This window comes from Fomitopsis serialis (genome assembly GCF_022376445.1).
Source record: "Fomitopsis serialis strain Sig1Antser10 chromosome Unknown B0H18scaffold_8, whole genome shotgun sequence".
In the NCBI taxonomy this organism is placed as follows: Eukaryota; Fungi; Basidiomycota; class Agaricomycetes; order Polyporales; family Fomitopsidaceae; genus Fomitopsis; species Fomitopsis serialis.
Window position 1 is genome coordinate 221,761 of NW_025954968.1, and position 20,128 is coordinate 241,888.

At 55.5% G+C, this 20,128-nt stretch overlaps 5 protein-coding genes across 5 annotated transcripts; 2 read left to right on the top strand and 3 right to left on the bottom strand.

Moving 5' to 3' along the window:
- The first annotated feature begins 9 nt into the window (after positions 1–9).
- On the top strand, positions 10–6,161 carry B0H18DRAFT_983258 (clathrin heavy chain 1). Its single transcript, XM_048044605.1, has 17 exons — positions 10–225; positions 282–447; positions 498–1,429; positions 1,483–1,683; positions 1,738–2,016; positions 2,072–2,302; positions 2,361–2,432; positions 2,494–2,674; positions 2,731–3,296; positions 3,350–3,574; positions 3,630–4,086; positions 4,136–5,130; positions 5,181–5,357; positions 5,410–5,688; positions 5,752–5,882; positions 5,938–5,995; positions 6,048–6,161. The coding sequence occupies exons 1-17, from the start codon at positions 142–144 to the stop codon at positions 6,072–6,074; spliced, it is 5,061 nt and encodes a 1,686-aa protein (XP_047897791.1). The 5' UTR covers positions 10–141; the 3' UTR covers positions 6,075–6,161.
- A 171-nt stretch (positions 6,162–6,332) lies between these two features.
- Positions 6,333–7,279, bottom strand: B0H18DRAFT_642841 (uncharacterized protein). Its single transcript, XM_048038917.1, has 2 exons — positions 6,951–7,279; positions 6,333–6,888 (listed from the first exon to the last, which is right to left on the bottom strand). Exons 1-2 carry the CDS (start codon positions 7,176–7,178, stop codon positions 6,559–6,561), a joined length of 558 nt encoding a protein of 185 aa, XP_047897792.1. The 5' UTR covers positions 7,179–7,279; the 3' UTR covers positions 6,333–6,558.
- A 604-nt stretch (positions 7,280–7,883) lies between these two features.
- B0H18DRAFT_642843 (small GTPase superfamily) lies at positions 7,884–9,224 on the bottom strand. The gene is made up of 10 exons (XM_048038918.1): positions 9,013–9,224; positions 8,907–8,946; positions 8,796–8,847; positions 8,655–8,737; positions 8,516–8,586; positions 8,422–8,460; positions 8,325–8,363; positions 8,258–8,270; positions 8,064–8,188; positions 7,884–8,010 (listed from the first exon to the last, which is right to left on the bottom strand). Exons 1-9 carry the CDS (start codon positions 9,061–9,063, stop codon positions 8,064–8,066), a joined length of 513 nt encoding a protein of 170 aa, XP_047897793.1. The 5' UTR covers positions 9,064–9,224; the 3' UTR covers positions 7,884–8,010.
- Positions 9,225–9,347: 123 nt separating this feature from the next.
- On the top strand, positions 9,348–11,863 carry B0H18DRAFT_983268 (uncharacterized protein). Its single transcript, XM_048044606.1, has 3 exons — positions 9,348–10,313; positions 10,402–10,828; positions 10,900–11,863. The coding sequence occupies exons 1-3, from the start codon at positions 9,493–9,495 to the stop codon at positions 11,659–11,661; spliced, it is 2,010 nt and encodes a 669-aa protein (XP_047897794.1). The 5' UTR covers positions 9,348–9,492; the 3' UTR covers positions 11,662–11,863.
- On the bottom strand, positions 11,864–15,631 carry B0H18DRAFT_983271 (fungal-specific transcription factor domain-containing protein). Its single transcript, XM_048044607.1, has 15 exons — positions 15,485–15,631; positions 15,333–15,409; positions 15,255–15,282; positions 14,898–15,201; positions 14,822–14,833; positions 14,532–14,764; positions 14,220–14,478; positions 14,026–14,124; positions 13,938–13,947; positions 13,785–13,876; positions 13,630–13,720; positions 13,327–13,569; positions 13,057–13,262; positions 12,848–12,976; positions 11,864–12,779 (listed from the first exon to the last, which is right to left on the bottom strand). Exons 1-15 carry the CDS (start codon positions 15,613–15,615, stop codon positions 12,054–12,056), a joined length of 2,640 nt encoding a protein of 879 aa, XP_047897795.1. The 5' UTR covers positions 15,616–15,631; the 3' UTR covers positions 11,864–12,053.
- Positions 15,632–20,128: the final 4,497 nt, after the last annotated feature.

A 20,128-nucleotide genomic window follows, 5' to 3' on the forward strand; every position in this document is an offset into this window, starting at 1 on the left:
AGGATGTACGCAAGGTACACAGCAGTTACCGGTTATGGGTCTCGGGTAAACAGTCCCAAATCCTCTCGCCTTGCTACCACCTCCACCGCGTACAACGCAGCTCTCAACGGGCGCGACGTGTCTTCAAAATCCCCGCCCACCATGGATATCTCCAAGCCTATCTCGTTCTGTGAACACCTTCAGCTCTCCGCCATTGGCGTGCAGCCCGCCTCCATCTCTTTCCAGGTGTGTATGACGGCTCATACGTGTGCCCAACCTGACGCCGACTCTGGGACGTGTAGACCTTGACACTCGAATCCGACCACTTCATTTGTGTACGAGAGAAGGTTGGCGAGCAGAACCAGGTTGTTATTGTTGACCTCGCAGATGCCAACAATGTCCTCCGGCGACCCATCACCGCGGACAGTGCAATCATGCACCCGCACCAGAAGATCCTTGCACTGAAGGGTGCGTATTCACCTATTCCCGTTGAATGCTGCTCATTCAACGCTCCCCAGCCGGTCGGACATTGCAAATTTTCAACCTTGAGACGAAGCAGAAGGTCAAATCGCACGTCAACGCCGAGGACGTGGTGTTCTGGAAATGGATCTCAGACTCTTTGATTGGCATGGTCACCGACACGGCAGTATACCATTGGACGATGTCGGACGCGACCTCTCCTCCGCAGAAGATTTTCGACCGCCATCCGTCTCTTGTGGGCGCGCAGATCATCAACTACCGCGCGTCCTCAGACGAGAAGTGGTTGGTGTTGGTCGGCATCTCTGGGAACGCGACCAATCCCTCCGCCTTCAAGGTGAAGGGCGCCATTCAGTTGTATAGCAGGGAGCGGGGAGTCAGCCAGCCGATTGAGGGGCATGCTGCGGCGTTCGCGGAGGTCAAGCTGGACGGGCACCAGAAGCCGACGAAGCTCTTCACGTTCTCCGTCCGGACGGCGACCGGCGCGAAGCTGCACATTGTGGAGATCGACCACCAGGCCCCCGACTCGCCGTTCACGAAGAAGGCGGTCGACGTGTACTTCCCGCCTGAGGCGACTAACGACTTCCCGGTGGCGATGCAGGTCTCGAAGAAGCACGGCATCGTCTACCTCGTCACGAAGTATGGGTTCATCCATCTATACGATCTTGAGTCTGGGGCATGCATCTACATGAACCGCATCTCCGGGGAGACCATCTTCGTCACTGCGGAGCACGAGGGGTCGAACGGTATCATCGGTGTAAACAAGAAGGGCCAGGTGCTGAGTGTCAGTGTCGACGAGCAGACAGTCATTCCTTATATCCTCACAACGCTCGCGAACACGGAGCTCGCGTTCAAGCTCGCTAGTCGAGGGAATCTGCCTGGCGCAGACGACTTGTACATTAAGCAGTACCAGCAGCTCTTCCAGACCGGCCAGTTCAGCGAGGCGGCGAAGATTGCTGCCAACTCTCCGAGGGTGCGTGTGTTCGTCCGTTGTTTGACTAAACGGTGGGATTGACTGTCACATAGGGGATCCTCCGCACGGCTCAAGTCATTGAGTCGTTCAAGCAGGCGCCAGCACCACCTGGCGGTCTCTCGCCGATTCTACAGTACTTTGGCATCCTGCTCGAGAAGGGCGAGCTGAATCACCTCGAGTCTGTGGAGCTTGCGCGCCCAGTACTTCAGCAGGGTCGGAAGCAGTTGCTCGAGAAGTGGCTGAAGGAGAACAAGGTAAGTCTCTTACGGAATAACCTCGTACGTAGCCTCTGACAGCAAGCACTACAGCTCACCTGCAGCGAGGAGCTCGGTGACATTGTCCGGCTCCACGACATGACCTTGGCTCTCAGCGTGTACCTCAGGGCCAACGTCCCCAACAAGGTCGTTGCTTGCTTTGCCGAGACTGGCCAGACCGACAAGATTGTGCTGTACGCGAAGAAGGTTGGGTATACACCAGATTTCATCGGTCTGCTGCAGCATATCATGCGGACGAACCCGGAGAAGGGCGCCGAGTTCGCCATGCAGCTCGTCAACAACGAGGAGGGACCGATGGTCGACATCGAGCGGGTCAGTATATCGTTTGCACCGTGAACAGCTGTTTTGCTGACGCAGGGCTGCGTAGGTGGTAGACATCTTCATGTCCCAGAACATGATCCAGCCCGCCACGTCGTTCCTGTTGGACGCGCTCAAGGACAACAAGCCTGAGCAGGCTCACCTTCAGACGCGCCTGCTCGAGATGAACCTCGTCCACGCGCCGCAGGTCGCTGATGCGATTCTCGGAAACGAGATGTTCACGCACTACGACCGTCCTCGGGTTGCGAACCTCTGCGAGAAAGCCGGATTGCTGCAGAGGGTACGTCCCTCCGCTGACGTGCTGCCTCGCCGGATTGCTGACTCTTGTATTCAACTAGGCACTCGAGCACTACGAGGACCTGGCGGACATCAAACGAGTGATTGTCCATGCGGCTGCGTTCCCACCAGATGTAAGCCCATTTGTACTGTGGACAGCCAAGTCAGCTAGACTGACGTTATTTCGTGCTCCAGTGGATCGTCAACTACTTCAGCCGTTTGACCACAGAGCAGTCCATGGCTTGCTTGGAGGAGATGCTGCGCGTGAATATCCGTCAGAACCTGCAGATCGCCATCCAGGTTGCAACCAAGTACTCCGACATTCTGGGCCCTGTCAAACTCATAGAGATGTTTGAGCACTTCAAGAGCTTCGAAGGTAAGGCGTAGATATTCATCGTTTTCCGTGTATGCCTGAACTTGCCCTTTGTGCAGGTCTCTACTACTACCTCGGTTCGATCGTCAACCTCAGCCAAGACCCCGAGGTACACTTCAAGTACATCCAGGCTGCTACACGTACAGGCCAGATCCGCGAGGTCGAGCGCATATGTCGTGAGAGCAACTTCTACAATCCGGAGAAAGTCAAGAACTTCCTCAAAGAGGCTAAACTCGCCGACCAGCTCCCGCTCATCATCGTCTGCGACCGCTTCGACTTCGTTCACGATTTGGTCCTCTACCTCTACCAGAACGGTTTGACCAACTTCATCGAGGTCTACGTCCAGCGGGTCAACTCCGTCAGGACGCCACAGGTCATCGGTGGTTTGTTAGACGTAGACTGTGACGAGACTACTATCAAGTCGCTTCTGGCGTCCGTCCCGGGCAACTTCCCCATCGACGAGCTTGTCCATGAAGTAGAGGTCAGGAATCGGCTCAAGCTTATCCTCCCCTGGCTCGAGGCGCGTGTGCAGCAAGGCAGTCAGGATCCCGCAGTGTTCAACGCCGTCGCCAAGATCTACATCGACTCGAACAGCAACCCCGAGGCGTTCCTCAAGGAGAACAACGTGAGTCACGAATGCGTATCAGTATAATGCAGCCCGTCTGACCGGTCTCCCAGTTGTACGAGCCTCTGGTTGTAGGCAAGTTCTGCGAGAAGCGGGATCCGTACTTGGCGTACATTGCGTACGCCAAGGGCTTCTGTGACGATGAGCTCATCGCGATCACGAACGAGAACTCGATGTTCAAGCAGCAGGCCCGGTACCTCGTCAGGCGTCGCCAGCCTGAGCTTTGGGCGCAAGTGCTTGTCCCCGACAACATCCACCGTCGCCAGCTCATTGATCAGGTAAGAACACTGTCGTGCAAGAACTGCGGAATGGCTTCTAACTTGGTATACACAGATCATCGCGACTGCTCTGCCCGAGTCTACAGATCCGGATGACGTGTCCGTGACCGTCAAAGCGTTCTTGTCGGCCGACCTCCCCATCGAGCTGATCGAGCTGCTCGAGAAGCTCATCTTGGAGCCATCGCCGTTCAGCGACAACAAGAACCTGCAGAACCTCATGATGCTCACTGCCATCCGCGCGGACAAGGGCAAGGTTGTCGGGTATATCGACAAGCTGAAGAACTACGACGTTGCGGAGATTGCCAAGATCGCTACCGACCATGGTCTATACGAGGAGGCGTTCCTCATCTACAAGAAGTACGAGCAGCATGCCATGGCGATCAACGTTCTGGTCGAGCACATTGTATCCTTGGATCGTGGTGTGGAGTATGCTATCAAGGTCAACAGGCCCGAGGTCTGGAGCAGGCTGGCGAAGGCGCAACTTGATGGCTTGCGTATCAAGGACGCCATTGGTGAGTTATCTAGCTGTTGTGCTGTGTCAGTCGTTGAAGTCGCTGCCAGACTCGTACATCAAGGCTGAGGACCCTGGTAACTACGTCGAAGTCATCGAAATTGCCAGCCGCGCAGGCAAGCATGACGACCTCGTGCGCTTCCTCCAGATGGCTCGTAAGACGCTTCGTGAGCCGAAGATCGACACGGAGCTTGCGTATGCGTACGCGAAGACTGATCGTCTACACGACATGGAGGACTTCTTGGCGATGACGAACGTGGCAGACATCCTCGAGGTCGGAGAGAAGTGTTTCGACGACGAGCTCTACCAAGCTGCGAAGTTGCTCTTCCACAGTATCTCCAACTGGGCCCGACTTGCGACTACCCTCATCTACCTGGGCGAGAACCAAGCGGCCGTCGAGAGCGCACGAAAAGCCGGTAACACTCAGGTCTGGAAACAGGTCCACCAGGCATGTCTCGAGAAGGGCGAGTTCCGCTTGGCTCAGATTTGCGCTCTCAACATTGTCGTCCACGCGGAGGAGCTACCGGCGCTTGTGCAGCTGTACGAGCGTCGCGGTCACTTCGATGAGATCTTGTCGTTGTTGGAGGCGGCCCTCAGCTTGGAGAGGGCGCATATGGGAATTTTCACGGAGCTTGCTATCCTCTACGGCAAGTATAAGCCTGAGAAGCTCATGGAGCACCTCAAACTCTTCGTCTCGCGCATCAACATTCCGAAGGTCATCAAGGCGACGGAGAGGGCGCACCTCTGGCCCGAGCTTGTCTTCTTGTACATCAAGTACGACGAGTTCGACAATGCGGCATTGGCAATGATTGAGCGGTCTGCGGATGCTTGGGAGCACAATCAGTTCAAGGACGTCATCGTTCGGGTCGCGAACATCGAGATCTACTACAAGTCTTTGACATTCTACCTCCAAGAACAACCGACGCTGCTCACCGACTTGCTCACTGTGCTGATCCCTCGTATCGACCACTCTCGCGTTGTCCGGATGTTCAGGCAGATGGATCACATCCCACTCATCCGCTCGTACCTTATCGCAGTACAACATGTACGTTCGTCCTTTTTAGCTCTCGTACATGATGCTCATGTGTGCTTTAGCTCAACATCGAGGCCGTCAACGACGCATATAACGACTTGCTGATTGAGGAGGAGGATTACAAGACATTGCGCGACTCAATCGACAGCTTCGACAACTTCAACAACGTCAAGCTGGCGCAGCGGCTAGAGAAGCATGAATTGTTGGAGTTCCGACGGCTGGCGGCACACTTGTACAAGGTATGAATCAGCATTAACATAACGGGTGTATCAATCACTGACGCGACAACAGAAAAACTCGCGGTGGGAGGAATCAATAGCGCTCTCCAAGCAAGACAAGCTGTACAAGGATGCGATCGTCACGGCAGCCACGTCAGCATCAATAGAAGTCGCCGAGGACCTGCTGTCGTACTTCGTTGACATCGGCAACAAGGAGTGCTTTGCGGCAGTGCTCTACGCATGCTTCGACTTGCTCCGCTCCGACGTCGTGGAGGAGACATCATGGCAGCATGGCCTGAACGACTTCTACATGCCATATAAGATTCAGATCTCGAGGACGATGGTGGACAAGGTCCGTATACCCTTGGGGCTACTGTCGACCTATGTCACTGATGTGCTTTGATGATGACAACAGATGACGGCGCTGGAGAAGAAGGTAGAGGAGTTGTCTAAGAAGGACACACAAAAGGAGCAACAAGAGGCGGACGCCCCGATCATCAACCCAGGTCTCATTGGCAACAGATTAATGCTGACGGCAGGCAATGGGTGAGTCTCGCTTGTTCCTTAACCCCCGAAAGGGCATCCTGACTGTTGTCGCCAGGTTCCCCAACGCTGGTCCTCCCATGATGCCAAACGGCACATCAATGGGCATGCCACCCGTAAGTGACATCTACCGTCTGTATATGGATGATGCTCATTGCAGGCACACAGGCGATGACCGGCTTCGCGAGCTTCTGATCTGTACTCCCTTTATCGTATATTTGGACATAGTTATGCGTATCGCTGTTCTCATGTTGGCTAATGAATTTCGTTTTCTCGCTCTCATTTGGACGGTGTGGTGGTTCGTGGATCGTTGTTTTTGGGGAGGTCGCGGAGCGGTGCTATTCAAGTTGACCGCTCGACCTGGCTCTTGACGGTGAGTGTGATGCATTTGTAGAGCAGATTGGGCGAGTGCGACTTTCCACCGGACGTTGATTGGGAGCAGAACTCGATACCAGCGATGGCAGAACATGCATAATTCAAGGATGTGATGATGTATTGATGGCCTAGCAACACTAATCGGTACGAACATACGACTGTAGACTACTTCTACGTGGGTCATGACCTAACAAGCATACTCTTAGGCAGGCGGCAAGAAGGGTTTCGCAGATTACAGGACAATTGGGCCACAGGAGCAACGATAGCATACGATGGTAGAGGGCGAATAAAGGGTGCACAACATTCAGTAGAAGCGGTTCTTTTCACGCCGACCAGACAGCGAGTTAAGAGACGTCCCCTGCACCGTCACGGTATGGTCGGGCTCGCCGAGGAGGTTCGCCAGGGACATAAACATGGCCTTTTCCTTTGTCGGCTGCACGCCCCCCATGATCTCTCGGGCAGGATAGTCGAACGCGTCGTTGCCGAGGGCTACGCGCTTGCGGTCGGCGAGAGCCTTGCAGTCGGTGAGGCGGTAGATGGTCTTGGACGAGCCGGAGAAATCCATGAAGGGCAGCGACGCGATCTCCTTGTCGTTGAGGCCAAAGGCCTTCTTCGCGTCGCTCTTGAACTGCGCCTACAGGGACCTTTCAGCATACGCGATGGGACGCGTTCGACGCGTCGTCAAGAAGCACTGACCTTAGTACCGGGCATGAATGGGACACCGCGACCGTCGCGCGACCCCCACGGCTTGAGAGTCTCCTCCCACTGCTTCTTCTTCTCTTTGACTGCGGCACGCGCCTTTGCGAGTGCCTTTTTCTCCTCTTTCTCCTCGGGCGTGAGTTTCACGGCCGCAGCACGCGCCTTTTTGATCTTCGGCACGTCGGGCTCTGCGAACGCGCACTTCATACGGGGAGCACGGGGCATGATGGGGAGCTGGGTGTCGCGTAGGGTAAGGTAAAGGCTCTTTTATCTCGGTATATTATGAAGGCGGTAACGCGGGTGAGGGCGGAGGTGAGAGGAGGAGGAAACGCGGGTTGCTCGCCACGTCTGTGGCGCGTTGCCATATATTCGGACGCGTCTGGTCACGTGAACGCGACACTAGCGTGCAGAGGCGAAAGTGCCCGACGCGTTATGATTGCAGACGAGACGACATCTCAAGATCTCACAAGGCAGTCCTTTCTTCTGCGCTCACCTGTTTACCAGAACACCGAACCAGTCCGTCGTGTTGCGGCTTCTCGTACGGTCTCTATGTCGTGGTTCCACTAAAGCGAGTAACTGTCCCAATTCAAAGTTCTGGATTATGGCGTCGCTGACGAAGCCACAGGCAGTGTCGGTCCATGAGTCATGTATCTGTAGATCCAGGGAGTTACCAAAAATACAGGGCGGTAGATTAGTAGGTACAAGGGGGCGGAGGTAGGCACTAGTCGGCGGGTGGGCATGGCTAATGTAGTGTGTATCTGTATGTCTGCGAAGCAAGCATAGATATAACAGGGCTGGGTCATCACGAGCAAAGCGACGAAAACAAAGAACAGCGTGAAGACTACGGGAACGCCCAGCGTGATATCATCCAAGGTGGGTATCCGGGCAACTGCTCATGTCCAGCGGAACAAGTTGCCGCAAAGGCAGCGGGAGGGCTATAGAATGACGCAGCCACTCCCAGTGTAGCTGCCCGCGCCCTTCGCGCGTGTGCTTATCGAGACGCGCGCAGCCTCGTAGAAGACCTCTGTGACGCCCCGGTTGTGCTTTGCGCTGCATTCTGCGGGCGCGTAGAGTCAGGAACTGCTGAGAGCATCCAGACATGAGACTCACCTAGTATCGCGAAGCGCGTATTCGACGCGCTACGGAAATGCCCTCCTCGTATTGTACTGTGTGCAGACCGTACCGGGCGAGCCGCTCTGATGTTGCCCGGTCCTCACGCAAGTCGCATTTCAGAGCTGTTACGTAACGCGGGCGACAACAGTCAGCATGCAGCAGCAGGGCATGTGGAGGAGGCCGGAGCATACCAACTAGGACAAGCTAAAGAATACGATGAGCCATGAACGATAGGTAGGCGTCAAAGGGTGAACACACCTTAACTCCTGGACAGTACTCCAGTACCTCGTCGATCCACTAGAAGCAGCACGTCAGGAGACTCCGTGAGGCAAGAAATTTGCGCGCGATGCAATACCTTGGCCTCTATGTTGGTCAATGATGTGGGGTTGTCTACCTACATTCAGCATTGCGCGTCAGATGCGGGACGTGAGTGAAGTCGGGGCACTCACGGAAAAGCACAACATCACGACGTGGGTCTCAGCATAGCTCAACGAACGTAGACGGTCGAATTCTTCTTGACCTGGGCGCGAGCTAGACGGGTCAGTGGTTGAGTCTGCGCGGAACAGCACGGCACGGAGCGACACACACCGGCTGTATCCCACAGACTGAGCTCCACTAGCTGATCCTCCACGTACAGGTCGTGCACGTAGTTCTCGAATACCGTGGGCTCGCTGGGGACAGAACGTTCTTACCGTGTACGGTTTGCAGCACAACCATCCGAAGACGCACTATATTGCTGAGAACCAACCGCGCGTGAAGACGTTGAGCAGCGAAGTCTTGCCTGCGCGCACGGGTGTGAGAAGCTGTTCACAGTGACCATCTACGAGATGACAGACACACCTGTCGCGCCATCTCCGCAGACTACGATCTTACGTTGAACCTGCACAACAAGGCGTGATACTCGTGATGAGCATCCGACAGAACAGCACAAGTGGATCTCGCTCACCGGTCGACCCCGGCCAAAGGTCGGCCGGGCAGCGTTCCCGCACTTGAGCATGTCTATAAGCGTCTGTGAATAGTGTTGTGCGACCGAGGGAGAACAGCTGCTGGCGATGGGTCCTTGGCGAAGATGTGGATGCGAAAGAGTGGCTAGCCGGGCAGGGCGTCGGACAGGGAGATGAACTCAACGCGGGTCAGGCGTGGTGCCACTGGTGTGGCGCTCATGAGCGCTCTCTGTCTTCATCTGTCTTCATCCGGTCCGCAATGCGTCATGTGATAAAGCCTTTATAGTTTGTCATTTTGACAGAATGTAGATCGGACATACACTGGACTCGATTGCAGTACTAGCAACATTGGTGGCAAGTACTGTCCTAGGTCGAAACGAACCCACAGTCTAACAGCCCAAAATTCTCAGGGACATCCTAGTCCTCTAGGCAGTCGGACTCTAAAGAAGACTGCCGTCCTCACGTACCTCAAGAAATTCGCAATGCACGACGCAGACACGGTCAAAGCACACGGGAGTGACCCTACGACGGCGGGTATGATAATGCTCGGCAATGTGCAGGATTACCTTGTACAGAGAGACGACCGACTGCCAGGCCATCTCATTTCCGGGCTACCCGCGACGTACGTGGAGGCTGTGGATTGCGATGTGACGGCCTTCGATGTTGCCGAGAAGCAGCGGCTCCTGCGAAAGAACAAGCGTGCTAGCCTCACGGTCGAGCAGCTGCTCGACTTCATTGATCACGAACACCGCGAGCTGGTCGGGGTGCTTCAGTGGCTGCGCACGCTCGTCGAGCATGTGCCGGAGCTCAGCGCGTACAAAGGCAAGGTGTCCGACCTGTACCGTACTCGGGGAGCAAAGCAGCGCGTACCCGAGACCAAGACCAAGGTGCACCCCCTCGGATGCAGTTTAAGGAGGGAGAGTATCATGAGCGAGCTCGAGCTCAAGATCAAGAATGCCCTCGTCGACTTCCTTGGCCAGATAGGTCAGACGGCGGAGGAGCATAACCCCCGCCTCATCCTTGTCAGTGGTGACGGGTTCGCCTCCGAGTATATTTATCAGTTGAAGAACTACCTCGGATTCCATTGTGGCAATAGCTTCGAGAACTTCGACCTCATTGAACCAGTGTTGGCGATGTGGCACACAGGGCGGACGGACTTGGGTCGCGTGTTTGCGCGGCACTGGGGACCATCGCTGAGCGACGACGTGTCGACTCTTGGCCACAGCGCAAACAAAATCGGGCTTGGTACGCCATCAAATTTGAGCAAGGTCGACTACAAACAGGGGACGGAGATCTGTTCACGGTTTTGGATGCACGCATCTTGATTGTTTCCGGTACGTCACGGTGCCTTCGATCGTAGAAAAATTATCAATGAAGCATGTTTGGCTCAGCGTGCATTGGGGCACGCCAGACCTCTTCGCATATTTCGCCAAACGTGCGCAGGAGAAGACACTGCCATCATTTGAAGAACTCGAGACCGTCGCGCTGCAACTGTACCGCGCCTACTCGACGAGCCGTGGGTATGAGCTTGCCATGCACGCGCAGTCAAGCCGTGACGACACTACACCTTCCGGCTCAAGCCTTGGGCCTCCGACTGCATGGGAGCGAACGATTCCGATAGGTTCCCCTTGGACATCTTTGACTCCAGGTGCTGAGGCACTCGCGACATCGACGCAGGCATGTCCAGCCTTGCCAAACTTCGAAGGAGACCGGGTCCTCGCTCAGTCAATTGCGCTCATGCGTGACGCTGTGGTGTTGCGCGAGTTTGTCCTGGCTACGTGTGACGGTGACGTTGGTCGGGTGTACGAGGCGCTGAAGGTGTGTACAACAATTGAATGTTCTCTCCGAACCGCCACAGTCGGACCCGAGTGATGAACATCTGATCACAGGTCATGCTATTCACGTTCGCTGGCTCGACGCATGCGAAGTATACAACTTACCTGCTCGAAACGATTACCAATCTCGAACTCGAGAGTACTCCAGAACTCCGGCACGCGATCCTCAGCAACCTTGTGGTCAATCTAACTGGGCAACCAGGCTCGTTCCTGCCTGCCGATCTCATGCAGGAGTACTTCAGTCGGCTTCTGGATGCTGTTGCGGAGAAGGAAGGCGTGGACTATGCAGACCAGTCGGTCCACGACGCCATTTCACGCAATCTACATCACTTCGCCAGCCTTCTCACCGACCAGAAGGACGGTGTAGGACTGCAACATCGCTCCGGCAAACACTCCGCAAAGCCCGAGTTGACGGTCTTGACCGGCATATATCGCGAGGCAGAGCTGCACTCTCGTCGGAAGGGCCGGGAGTACCCCGGGCCAGCAAGAGAGGTTGACGACTTCCGCAGAGGGTACGAGAAGCTCCGCGACGGTAAACTCAAGTGGTGGGTGAACGACTCGCTCTTTATGCGCAGTGTTCGCGTCCCTGTAGACGACCAAGTAAGGGCAGCAATTTTCCAGGATGGAGGGCGCACAGATGACGGAGATTCGGAGACGGAGGCATCGGACGACGATGAAGACGACAGCCAAGATCCTGACGAGCCTGGCGCGACTTTGCCACCCCTTGCACTTACGTTTGTGGTTGACGAAGAGCTTGTCATCGGGGAAGTGGATCTCACGTCAGCGGTCGAGAGCATCGTCACAGACAATAATTAGTGTGTGGTACGGTACAGATATTGTGGTGTCCGAGTCCCTGAAATGTTTTGTACACTAACGAGGCTGTTGAAACCGCCCACCCTGGATCCTTGATTCGCCCTGCACACGCTTGAACGGTCCCGGTCATTGACGAGGGGTAGGGTTGGCGCGAGCACAGGCGACGCGATGCGTCGAGCGCGTCGAGATTTGCATACTTACGGCTGTCATCTTGAAGCAGACTCTCATTCGAGACATCCGGGGTATTAACTTGACTACTTATAATACAATGCGGTAAGACAGCCTACAAGAACCCAAGGAACCGTAACACATGCGAGAGAGCAAGACAACAGAGAATCGGACACAACACGACGAGTGGCGGAAAGCGTCTTCTGACAAGCACAATCCGCCCATTTTCATACCGCCCCTCCCATCTGCGCTACAAAGTCCTGCCAAGTCGTCTGCAGGCTCGGCGCGCTTTCGGGCGAGTATGACCTTGGGTCTCCGCCGTCCAGCGAGTTGCTCGGTGACGAGACGTACGCGGAGTTCGGATCTCCGGCGAGACCGTAGTCGAACACGGGGAAGTACTGAGGGAAGCTGGGCACCATGCCCTCCATCAGCATACCCATTGACTGCTGTTGCTGCTGTTGTTGCTGTTGATACATATCGGTGGGCTGGCCGAAGGTCGTGCTGATAGGAGAGAGGTCCGGGTGCTGCTGTTGATGTTGGTCAAACGACGAAGACTGCTGGTTGTGCATATGGTGCATCCCGACGTTGGAAGGCCCAGCCATCGGCTGGTCATTCGTCCATCCTCCCACCTGTTGGGCCGGTGCCGGGGTCGGCACGAACGTGCGCAGGTACTGCAACACACTCGGGTGCATATCCTCCTGCCAATCCGTCTGCTTGAGCGGGAGTGGGACGATCGGATTGAGGGACGTCGGAGACCTGTCCATCAGTTGCGGGGACATCGACTTCTCCTTGGGTGCGACAAGTCGTGTACGACCGCCGAGGATGTTCAGCTCGCTCGTCTGCACGTCCGCCGGCGATGAGGATTCTGTGGGTGACGACTTGACTTGGGGCGGGGAGTTGCGATACGTAGCGAGGCTTGCATGGGCCTTCGCCTGCAGGTTCCTCATGATGTCCTGTATATCCGTAACACAATCAGCACGTCGGGTACCACATAAGCTTCGCGACAGCAGGGCCAACGTACCAGGACCTTCTCTGCTTTAAAGAAGTGAGCCGCTTTTGCGAAGAGCTCGCATGCTGAGTCAAGCTGCACAAGCGCGGACGGTGCGAGACTCATTGACGGACAGCGGGTCACGATCGAACCCAGTATGATCTATACGACACCCGAGATCAAATCGGAACACCCGTCAGCGCCGCTGCAACACAAGACAGCGTCGAATTTGATTGACGTACCGTACATGAGAACAGATGTGTCCAGAGGAACCACATCCGTTCGGTCAGTTCCTTCAGCTGCGAGTGTATGTTCCGGACGAGGGCAACTAGCGAGCCAGCGCTGCGGTATGCGGCGATGAACGAGCCCCCGTACGGACTGCCGAGTGGGTCGTTCGGGTGGTCGTTGATCGCGCGAGCAAAGAACCCTCGGTGCATGTACAGGAGATCTGTCACAAACAGACACCCATCCCTGTCAGGTCTCGTATACCCACGCGAAGCGAACAAACTTACTCGACTCCCTGATGGCGAGGACGGTGTGCCGTTGGAGGATGAGGGGAATGCTATCAGCATAGTTGTTCGCACGCGCCTCCGTCGTCCCGAAGCCCGCAATCTGCAGCAATGCGGGGACGGGGAACGATCGCAGCCGGCGATCCAGCTGAGTCACCGTGCTGTACGTCGGCACCTTCGCACCGAACGCCTGGTCGTAGACGGAGTTCATGCACTCAGACGTAAACTTGTGTTTCCACCAATGGACTGCGTTGCCCAGATATCAGTGAACATAGATCCGGGCACGGAACAACCGCTATCACTTACATGTCAACTCGTTGTTCGGATCCTCTGCCTGAGGCTTCTTGCAGTCAATGTGCGCGAGTGAGAATGATGGCGGGCGGCCGAGTGTGTACGACTTGATGAATGAATGCCCCAGCATCAGTGATCAGCCCGCTCATATCATCAACTCAACAACGCACCTGTAGCAAGTCGTACGAATATACCTCCCAGAACGTCTCCCGACGCCGCTGGATCTCCACTGGCTCCAAATTCCACCGCCCCGCATCACGATCTGCCGAGGAATGACAGCGTCAGTGTCGTCAAGTCATACCGAAGCCTGTCCATATACTCACGCAGTCCCATCTAATGATGTAAGCAATCGTTTGTCAGTACAACGGCCATCTAACACTGAGAGCGCGACGCCGTAGTGGCGATACTCACGCTGACGCTTAGCTTGACGGCGAGACCCATGAACGCCCACCGGGTACCGACGCCCGTCCCATGCCGCTCGCAGAGGAAGAGGTAGAAAGCCATCAGATACTGCCGCCACAATCACATATATCAGTGGCCACTCCAGCCCGAAGACTTCTCTCTGTGATAGAGAGAAGCCTCGTATACGAAATACAACCACTTACCAATGCCTGTACTCCGCTGAGAGTCGGCTCCTCGAACACGGGACTCTGGAAGAGAGCCGCGCGCGCCAGTTGGTGGTATTTCTCCGCCTCAACGTTGTATGCAGGACGCGACAAGTCCATCAAGCTGCCGATGGCGAGTACCATGAACAGGAGCGCGAGTTGGTGGGAGAGCAAGGGATCATCGAGTGGTGGCGCGGTAGCGGAATAGAAGACGTTGAAGGCTTGTTCGTTGAAAGCCGCTGGGTCCACTGGATTATACCTAAACGCGCTAGTGAATGGACAATTCCGACGTGACAGAACAGAGTTACGTACATCCAGGCAGCATGTTGGTAATAGATCTGGCGCAATTCAGCGGCCTCATCGGCCGGCGGGAGATACCAGAAGAGTGAACGCAATTGTTCGAGTCGGCCCGAATCCGACTCTAGTGTTGGAGGAAGGTGGGACGCAACGGGGACCACGCTCGCCATAACGAGAATTTCTGGAGGAAGGAGCCGCCTAAGGTTATCTCTCCGGTTGTCCGATTCCTGCTCTCGAGAATTCTCGTTCTGTGTGTCTATATTAGCCCATGGGGAATGCCACTCCTGGATGACACGCTATCGTACCGTCAGGAAATACTGCGGGATGGGCATCACCCTGAGATTAGCTAGACCGAACGTGACCTAGATGGGCACGACATACCCAGGAACTGGTCGCCTGCCCGAAATAGCTCGTTCTTCCCGTATCGCTGATATGCAATGACCCGAAATTGTCGACTATGTCGCTTGGGTCGTCCTGAGGGTGCCCGTTGCCCGCGACGAGTTGCGCGAGGCCTTCACGCTGAATCGGTGCTTTGATCGTGAGGAGGTCATCTGCGAGGAGCGGATGTGGTTCTTGGGACTGTTGGGCATGTGATGTACGTAGGCCATCCTCGAGGTCGCGTATTCGTGATGACAAGGCGGCGACCTTCTCGTGCAGCTCTTGGGTAGACGCAAGAACGAATCTACTGAAGAAAGGTGAGCGGGCGCATCCCGAGCAGGCAACTTGAGATGGATTGACCGGTTTCCTTTCCCTGTGGTCAAAGAGCCTTGCGGGGAGATGTAGTGGATCACGCGCGTGAGGACCGCATCCACTCACCATCCGGGCAGATCGCGGAGCAGCCTCGTTTTATACAAGACCCGCAAGGGATTTGGCGGTCGCAGCGTAGCTTCAATCTAGATCGAGGAGGAGTCGGTTAGCCAACTTTTTCCGTATTGCGAACCCCCGACCTCGGTCGGATCGGTGCCCACCTTCGACATTCGGCGCAAGACAGGCGCGTTGCGCCTCGCTTGCGCTTCTTGGGGAAACCGGGTACCTCGCCGTTGCCCGAGGGGGGCGGCGCGACGAGGGAGGGGTCGGGCATGGGGGTGAAGGAGGTCATGAGCGGTGATGGGGAGAGGACAGGCGAGAGCTTAAGTAGGGAGCGACGAAGCTTGTACGACGGGCGTCTATATGTCCCGAAGAGGCAGTTGTGGCAGGTGTGATCTAGCGCAGGAGATCGTCCAACACGTGGCGATAACCCGTCTCACACTGACAAGCAGCGGCGAGCAGCTCTCCTCGCCCTCCCTGGCTTCATCCCCGCGGACTGCCCCCACTGCCCCCGCTTCCCCAGCGCGCTCGCAGAAGCCGCCACTCGCTGCCCATCACCCGCTGCACATCCCTGGCATGCGCCGGGCCTCGCTCGCCCCGATGCATCAGCGATATGCAGCTATCTAGATAGGGATCTATTGGTAGCCGGCCCAGCTCTTCCAAGGATCCTCCTCTTCCTCGTCTTCGCCACACTTCGCACTGCACCTCATTCAACTCGGCTGCCGACGTCAACTAGCAGTCCTGTGTCGCCCCGTATCGGCCCCAGCGGCGCAGTACTAACAATATACCAGTTCCTTGGTTCTCGGATCGATTTGTTGGTAACTAGTACTGTAGGCTTCGTTGCCCTCTCTATGGTTAGAACGTTCTCTTCCTGGTAGCGATTGACGGCACTCCGCTTTAATGTCGAACGCCCGCGATGGACGCCCGTACGCACCATGATGCCATCCCTCGCGCGCAAGCCTGTCCCGCGAGCGCCCTTCATTTGGGCCGCCGTTCGATCATCGCTGCGTGCGATCAGCAGTATTGGCAATGTGCTGCGCAATGTACCATGCCCGGTCACAGAATGTTACGATCATAATTACTGGAGATGAGCTGGGTCCTCGACAGCGCTCCCACCGGCAGCCGGGGGATCGTCGCAGAGGAAGCACGGAACTATCTAGATGAAAATGTAGATAGGCTGCACGTCGAAGGCCAGACAAGGTAGCTTCGCTGCGTGCTGTGGCCGCGCATCGACCCCGACACCGTGGTTGTCTGACGTGCTTATCCGGTTGAGCGAAGCGCGTAGACAGACCGAGGCGAAAGGTAGACGTACATCTGGGCTGGACATTTGACACCCGAAATTAGCAGACAGTGAACTTGGTAAACCAGGTGAGAGAAGTCACCGACAGGAATAGCTGCGACATCCCCAGTCTGCAACAATATTCAACCGACCAAGTGGCTTCCCGGTCTTCTGGCTTCTCGTCATCGTCTACCGCTGGGCTCTGGCTGGGCTCGATGAATAGCGGCGTTGAAGAAATATAGCTTACTCGACGCCTGGTGTCCACGGCCGCCGCCTCTCGATGGTTAGAACCATCGCCGCTGAAGGCTAGTCTGCGTGGACGCAGCCTGCAAGAGTTCCCCGTCAGCGCTCACGAAGTCCCGGACCATCTAGATACACTACCTACGAAACGCCCCAGGGTTCCTTGCTTATCGGTTACAATCGGGCACAACTTCTCGCCTTCTAGCGCAAGCATCCTGCTGCCGCTACCCACAACCCCAATTCCCATTCCTCGTTCCTGCAGCGAGCACCGCTGGAACCTCCCGCCAAGTATCTAGATTCCATCGGGCTCACAAACGTCCGGTCGATACAATTATGTCACCAGCCACGAAACGTCATTTCAATTGGACTGACTTACACGTTCGATACTAGACACGAATCGTCGAAGAGGCGGTGCATAGTGGACGCCTAGGTCGTATCCGCCGCGGAATGGAGAGCCGTGCGCGTCTCGACTGCATTGAAGGCGAGCCCGCACACCTACGCTAGCGTACGCGGGGCCGGATCTGCCAGTGGTCAGTTCGAATAGAATGAGCACAGGTCGGTCCGATGCATCAACCCCTGCAACGGCCAGGGGTCTCCGGAAGTACTGGGACGTTGAGCGAGACTGGATGACGCAGACGATAGCGTACCTTTGCAGGAGTCGAGAATTCGGAGCAGAGTCGTGGAGCTGCTGTACGTAAGCCTCGAGGGCAGTACCTACAGAAGTCGCGGCGATCAAAGTGAATCGGCCAAAGCACGAAGTTCACCAACGTAGACCAGAAATGTATGCGCTCGCTGCCCCACATCGTTCACTGACAGTGCCTCGTGCGACGTGTGTCAATTCTGGCAGGTCGCTGAGTGGGCACGAGAGAAGACGGTGGGACGGCAAGAGCGAAAGAAGGAAGCATATTCATGATCAAGTCTCCACGTAAACCGCAGGGCAGCAAACGGAGCCCCCCGCATTCAAATGTAAGACCGATCATGAAATCGGGCGAATCGGGTACATGTCTTCCCCTGAGCCTCACGGGAAGGAAGAAGCACCTCGCGGACATGCCTGTGAGATGGAAGAAGAACGGCTAGACTCAGCTTCTGCGACACCGAGCGCCCGGAAAGCGACTTGCCATACCACAAGCAAACGTGTATGGTATCGCCGACGGTGGCACGACAGGCACGATGCAGACCTAGACTGCATCCACGGGCGATAAGATGGGTCTATGCACAACAGTGAGTTCCCGGTAGCTTTGCGTTACGTTGCAGCCGCATGGATTCGTACCTGTCAGAGAGTCATGGGTCGGCCGCAGGCGGGAACGTCCGCTGTCGCGGACGCAACCTTTGAGCAAGTCGTCTGCGCATTTCCGGCCGAGCGGCGTGGGTGGTGTGCGAGGTCGTAAAGGGTGAATGCCGCGGACACCGAGCCCTCGATCGATTCGAAGCAGTGTCCGTCTCAGAGCGCAGCACGTCTGAGAGGGACGTTATCTCGATTCGGGCGATCCGCGTAGTCGGGCGAGAATCATCATGATCAACGTTCAACGCAATGTTCCACGGAGATAGAGAGTAAGTGGTGGTCCAAGCGGGCACGCCCGTAATACAGTGGCTCACCGACTCGTCACTGTGTTCCAACTCTCATGCGGTTCACGTACTGTGCACCAACGTTCAGTGACACTAGCAATGCCACAGTGTACCGTAAGTCCTGTTGAGTTTTCTGTATCATTGTGTGGAAGAAGCGCTCCGTTTCCTGCGGGGTGTATCACAGATAGCATGAGACCTTCAAAGAGACGACTCACCTGACAAAACCGACGACCATCCATCATTTCAATGGCATCACCACTTATACAATAGCAGAATTCACCCAAAGTTCGGTAATCTTTGGGGGAAAGCTCTGGGCTGTTACGACGACTTGAAGGACAACGCCACGATGGGCAAATTTGGAGAGTTGTACAATCCGCGTCACCTGCCTAGTTGGGCGGCTTTGTAGTGCCCTGTTTGGCATCGATCTACCCGATCGCTATTTCTCCATTTTTCTCAGGCGCTCGTAGGCGGCCAGCGTTGCACTTAGCCTCCGTCCATGATGTCGGTGGGCAGTCTTTGGACGCGTCTTTGCATGGGTTTCCGAGGTGAGCATCGTTGCTTGAATCTGTCTCATTAGGATGAGCCCTTTAGATGACGAGTCTGAAGCGGTCACGGCGAGGCTTCCTCGCCGTGGCTCACTTTGATGACGATCAAAATTTATACCATTCATGCTTTACTGATTCTTCTTGTCTTGTCTTCTTTGGCTATAAGAATATGTTGGCTGACGTTTTCTGCTGTCTTTCAGAGACTGCAGGTGGTGATACACGAGGAGCATGACACGACTTTCCGAGTCGCTTAACTGAGGTAGTACTATGTATGTCCTGTCTGACGATACGTGCAGAATGCATGCCTCTTGTCAGCTGTCCCAACGAGTGGTCATCGCGACTATCACCATCGTCTTACCAGCAGCACTCCGTCATCTCCCTCACCTCCCTCACCAGAACTTCAGTGTCGGTCTCAAACCATGGCCAGTCTAACAATAAATGTATTGCCGGTGAGTCTCAAACCGTTTTGCCTTGGATGATGATACAACCTAGTCCAACTGCTGTCCGAAAGCACACGTGTGGACACAACTACCTAGTTTCAGCCTTGGCTGATCTTCCTCATGCCGATCTATTCCTCGTATGGCTCCTTAACTTACTCTGTGTTGTCCAGGAGCATGCAAGGTCGCGGCATGACCCCATCAGGATACAATCCTATAGGGACTGGTATTGTGCAAGCGGCTACCGCGGACGCGATATAGATGGTGAGTGTAAATTATCCATATCGTTCTCTGTCGGATGAAATAATCTTCGATGGGCGGACACGAATGCCTCCTGCCTACACCAAAGTCTCCTAGTGTACAAATTGGAGATGGGTTTGGGTGCCTGTTGATACACATCGACCAGCTGATTTTTGTGCTCTCTGCGTGTCCATCGTATTCATGCTTACTTACGTTTACCTTCTAGGTCATGCTTATGGTGTGAGAAATACGGCGGGGAAGCTCATAAGAGCTATTGCCTCGAGGCTCTGGTTCCATACACATGACGGGGTAGTCACAATTGTACTTGTATGGTCGTTCTCATTCGCTGTGAATTATATGTCTCATTTATCTCATGTGTACCTTTAATACTGCAGGCGGAATCTGGCATATCCTTCTCACCCTATGCGACGATGACCAGCTGAACAACGTCATGACTCCCTGACGCATCCCCGATGCACGAACCGTGTTGTGGCAACG

What these genes read in the sequence shown, in the direction of transcription:
- B0H18DRAFT_642841 (XM_048038917.1), bottom strand. Translation starts at nt 7,178, where the DNA reads ATGCCCCGTGCTCCCCGTATGAAGTGCGCGTTCGCAGAGCCCGACGTG. An exon ending in CATTCATGCCCGGTACTAAG is followed by an intron (nt 6,889 to 6,950) that starts GTCAGTGCTTCT and finishes AGGTCCCTGTAG; the next exon opens with GCGCAGTTCAAGAGCGACGC.
- B0H18DRAFT_983271 (XM_048044607.1), bottom strand. Translation starts at nt 15,615, where the DNA reads ATGACCTCCTTCACCCCCATGCCCGACCCCTCCCTCGTCGCGCCGCCC. An exon ending in CTCCGCGATCTGCCCGGATG is followed by an intron (nt 15,283 to 15,332) that starts GTGAGTGGATGC and finishes TCTCCCCGCAAG; the next exon opens with GCTCTTTGACCACAGGGAAA. An exon ending in ATTCGTACGACTTGCTACAG is followed by an intron (nt 13,721 to 13,784) that starts GTGCGTTGTTGA and finishes TCATTCATCAAG; the next exon opens with TCGTACACACTCGGCCGCCC.
- B0H18DRAFT_642843 (XM_048038918.1), bottom strand. Translation starts at nt 9,063, where the DNA reads ATGCTCAAGTGCGGGAACGCTGCCCGGCCGACCTTTGGCCGGGGTCGA. An exon ending in CCTTTGGCCGGGGTCGACCG is followed by an intron (nt 8,947 to 9,012) that starts GTGAGCGAGATC and finishes CTTGTTGTGCAG; the next exon opens with GTTCAACGTAAGATCGTAGT. An exon ending in TGACCAACATAGAGGCCAAG is followed by an intron (nt 8,364 to 8,421) that starts GTATTGCATCGC and finishes TGCTGCTTCTAG; the next exon opens with TGGATCGACGAGGTACTGGA.
- B0H18DRAFT_983268 (XM_048044606.1), top strand. Translation starts at nt 9,493, where the DNA reads ATGCACGACGCAGACACGGTCAAAGCACACGGGAGTGACCCTACGACG. An exon ending in GGGACGGAGATCTGTTCACG is followed by an intron (nt 10,314 to 10,401) that starts GTTTTGGATGCA and finishes TGTTTGGCTCAG; the next exon opens with CGTGCATTGGGGCACGCCAG. An exon ending in GGGTGTACGAGGCGCTGAAG is followed by an intron (nt 10,829 to 10,899) that starts GTGTGTACAACA and finishes ATCTGATCACAG; the next exon opens with GTCATGCTATTCACGTTCGC.
- B0H18DRAFT_983258 (XM_048044605.1), top strand. Translation starts at nt 142, where the DNA reads ATGGATATCTCCAAGCCTATCTCGTTCTGTGAACACCTTCAGCTCTCC. An exon ending in GAAGATCCTTGCACTGAAGG is followed by an intron (nt 448 to 497) that starts GTGCGTATTCAC and finishes AACGCTCCCCAG; the next exon opens with CCGGTCGGACATTGCAAATT. An exon ending in AGTGGCTGAAGGAGAACAAG is followed by an intron (nt 1,684 to 1,737) that starts GTAAGTCTCTTA and finishes CAAGCACTACAG; the next exon opens with CTCACCTGCAGCGAGGAGCT.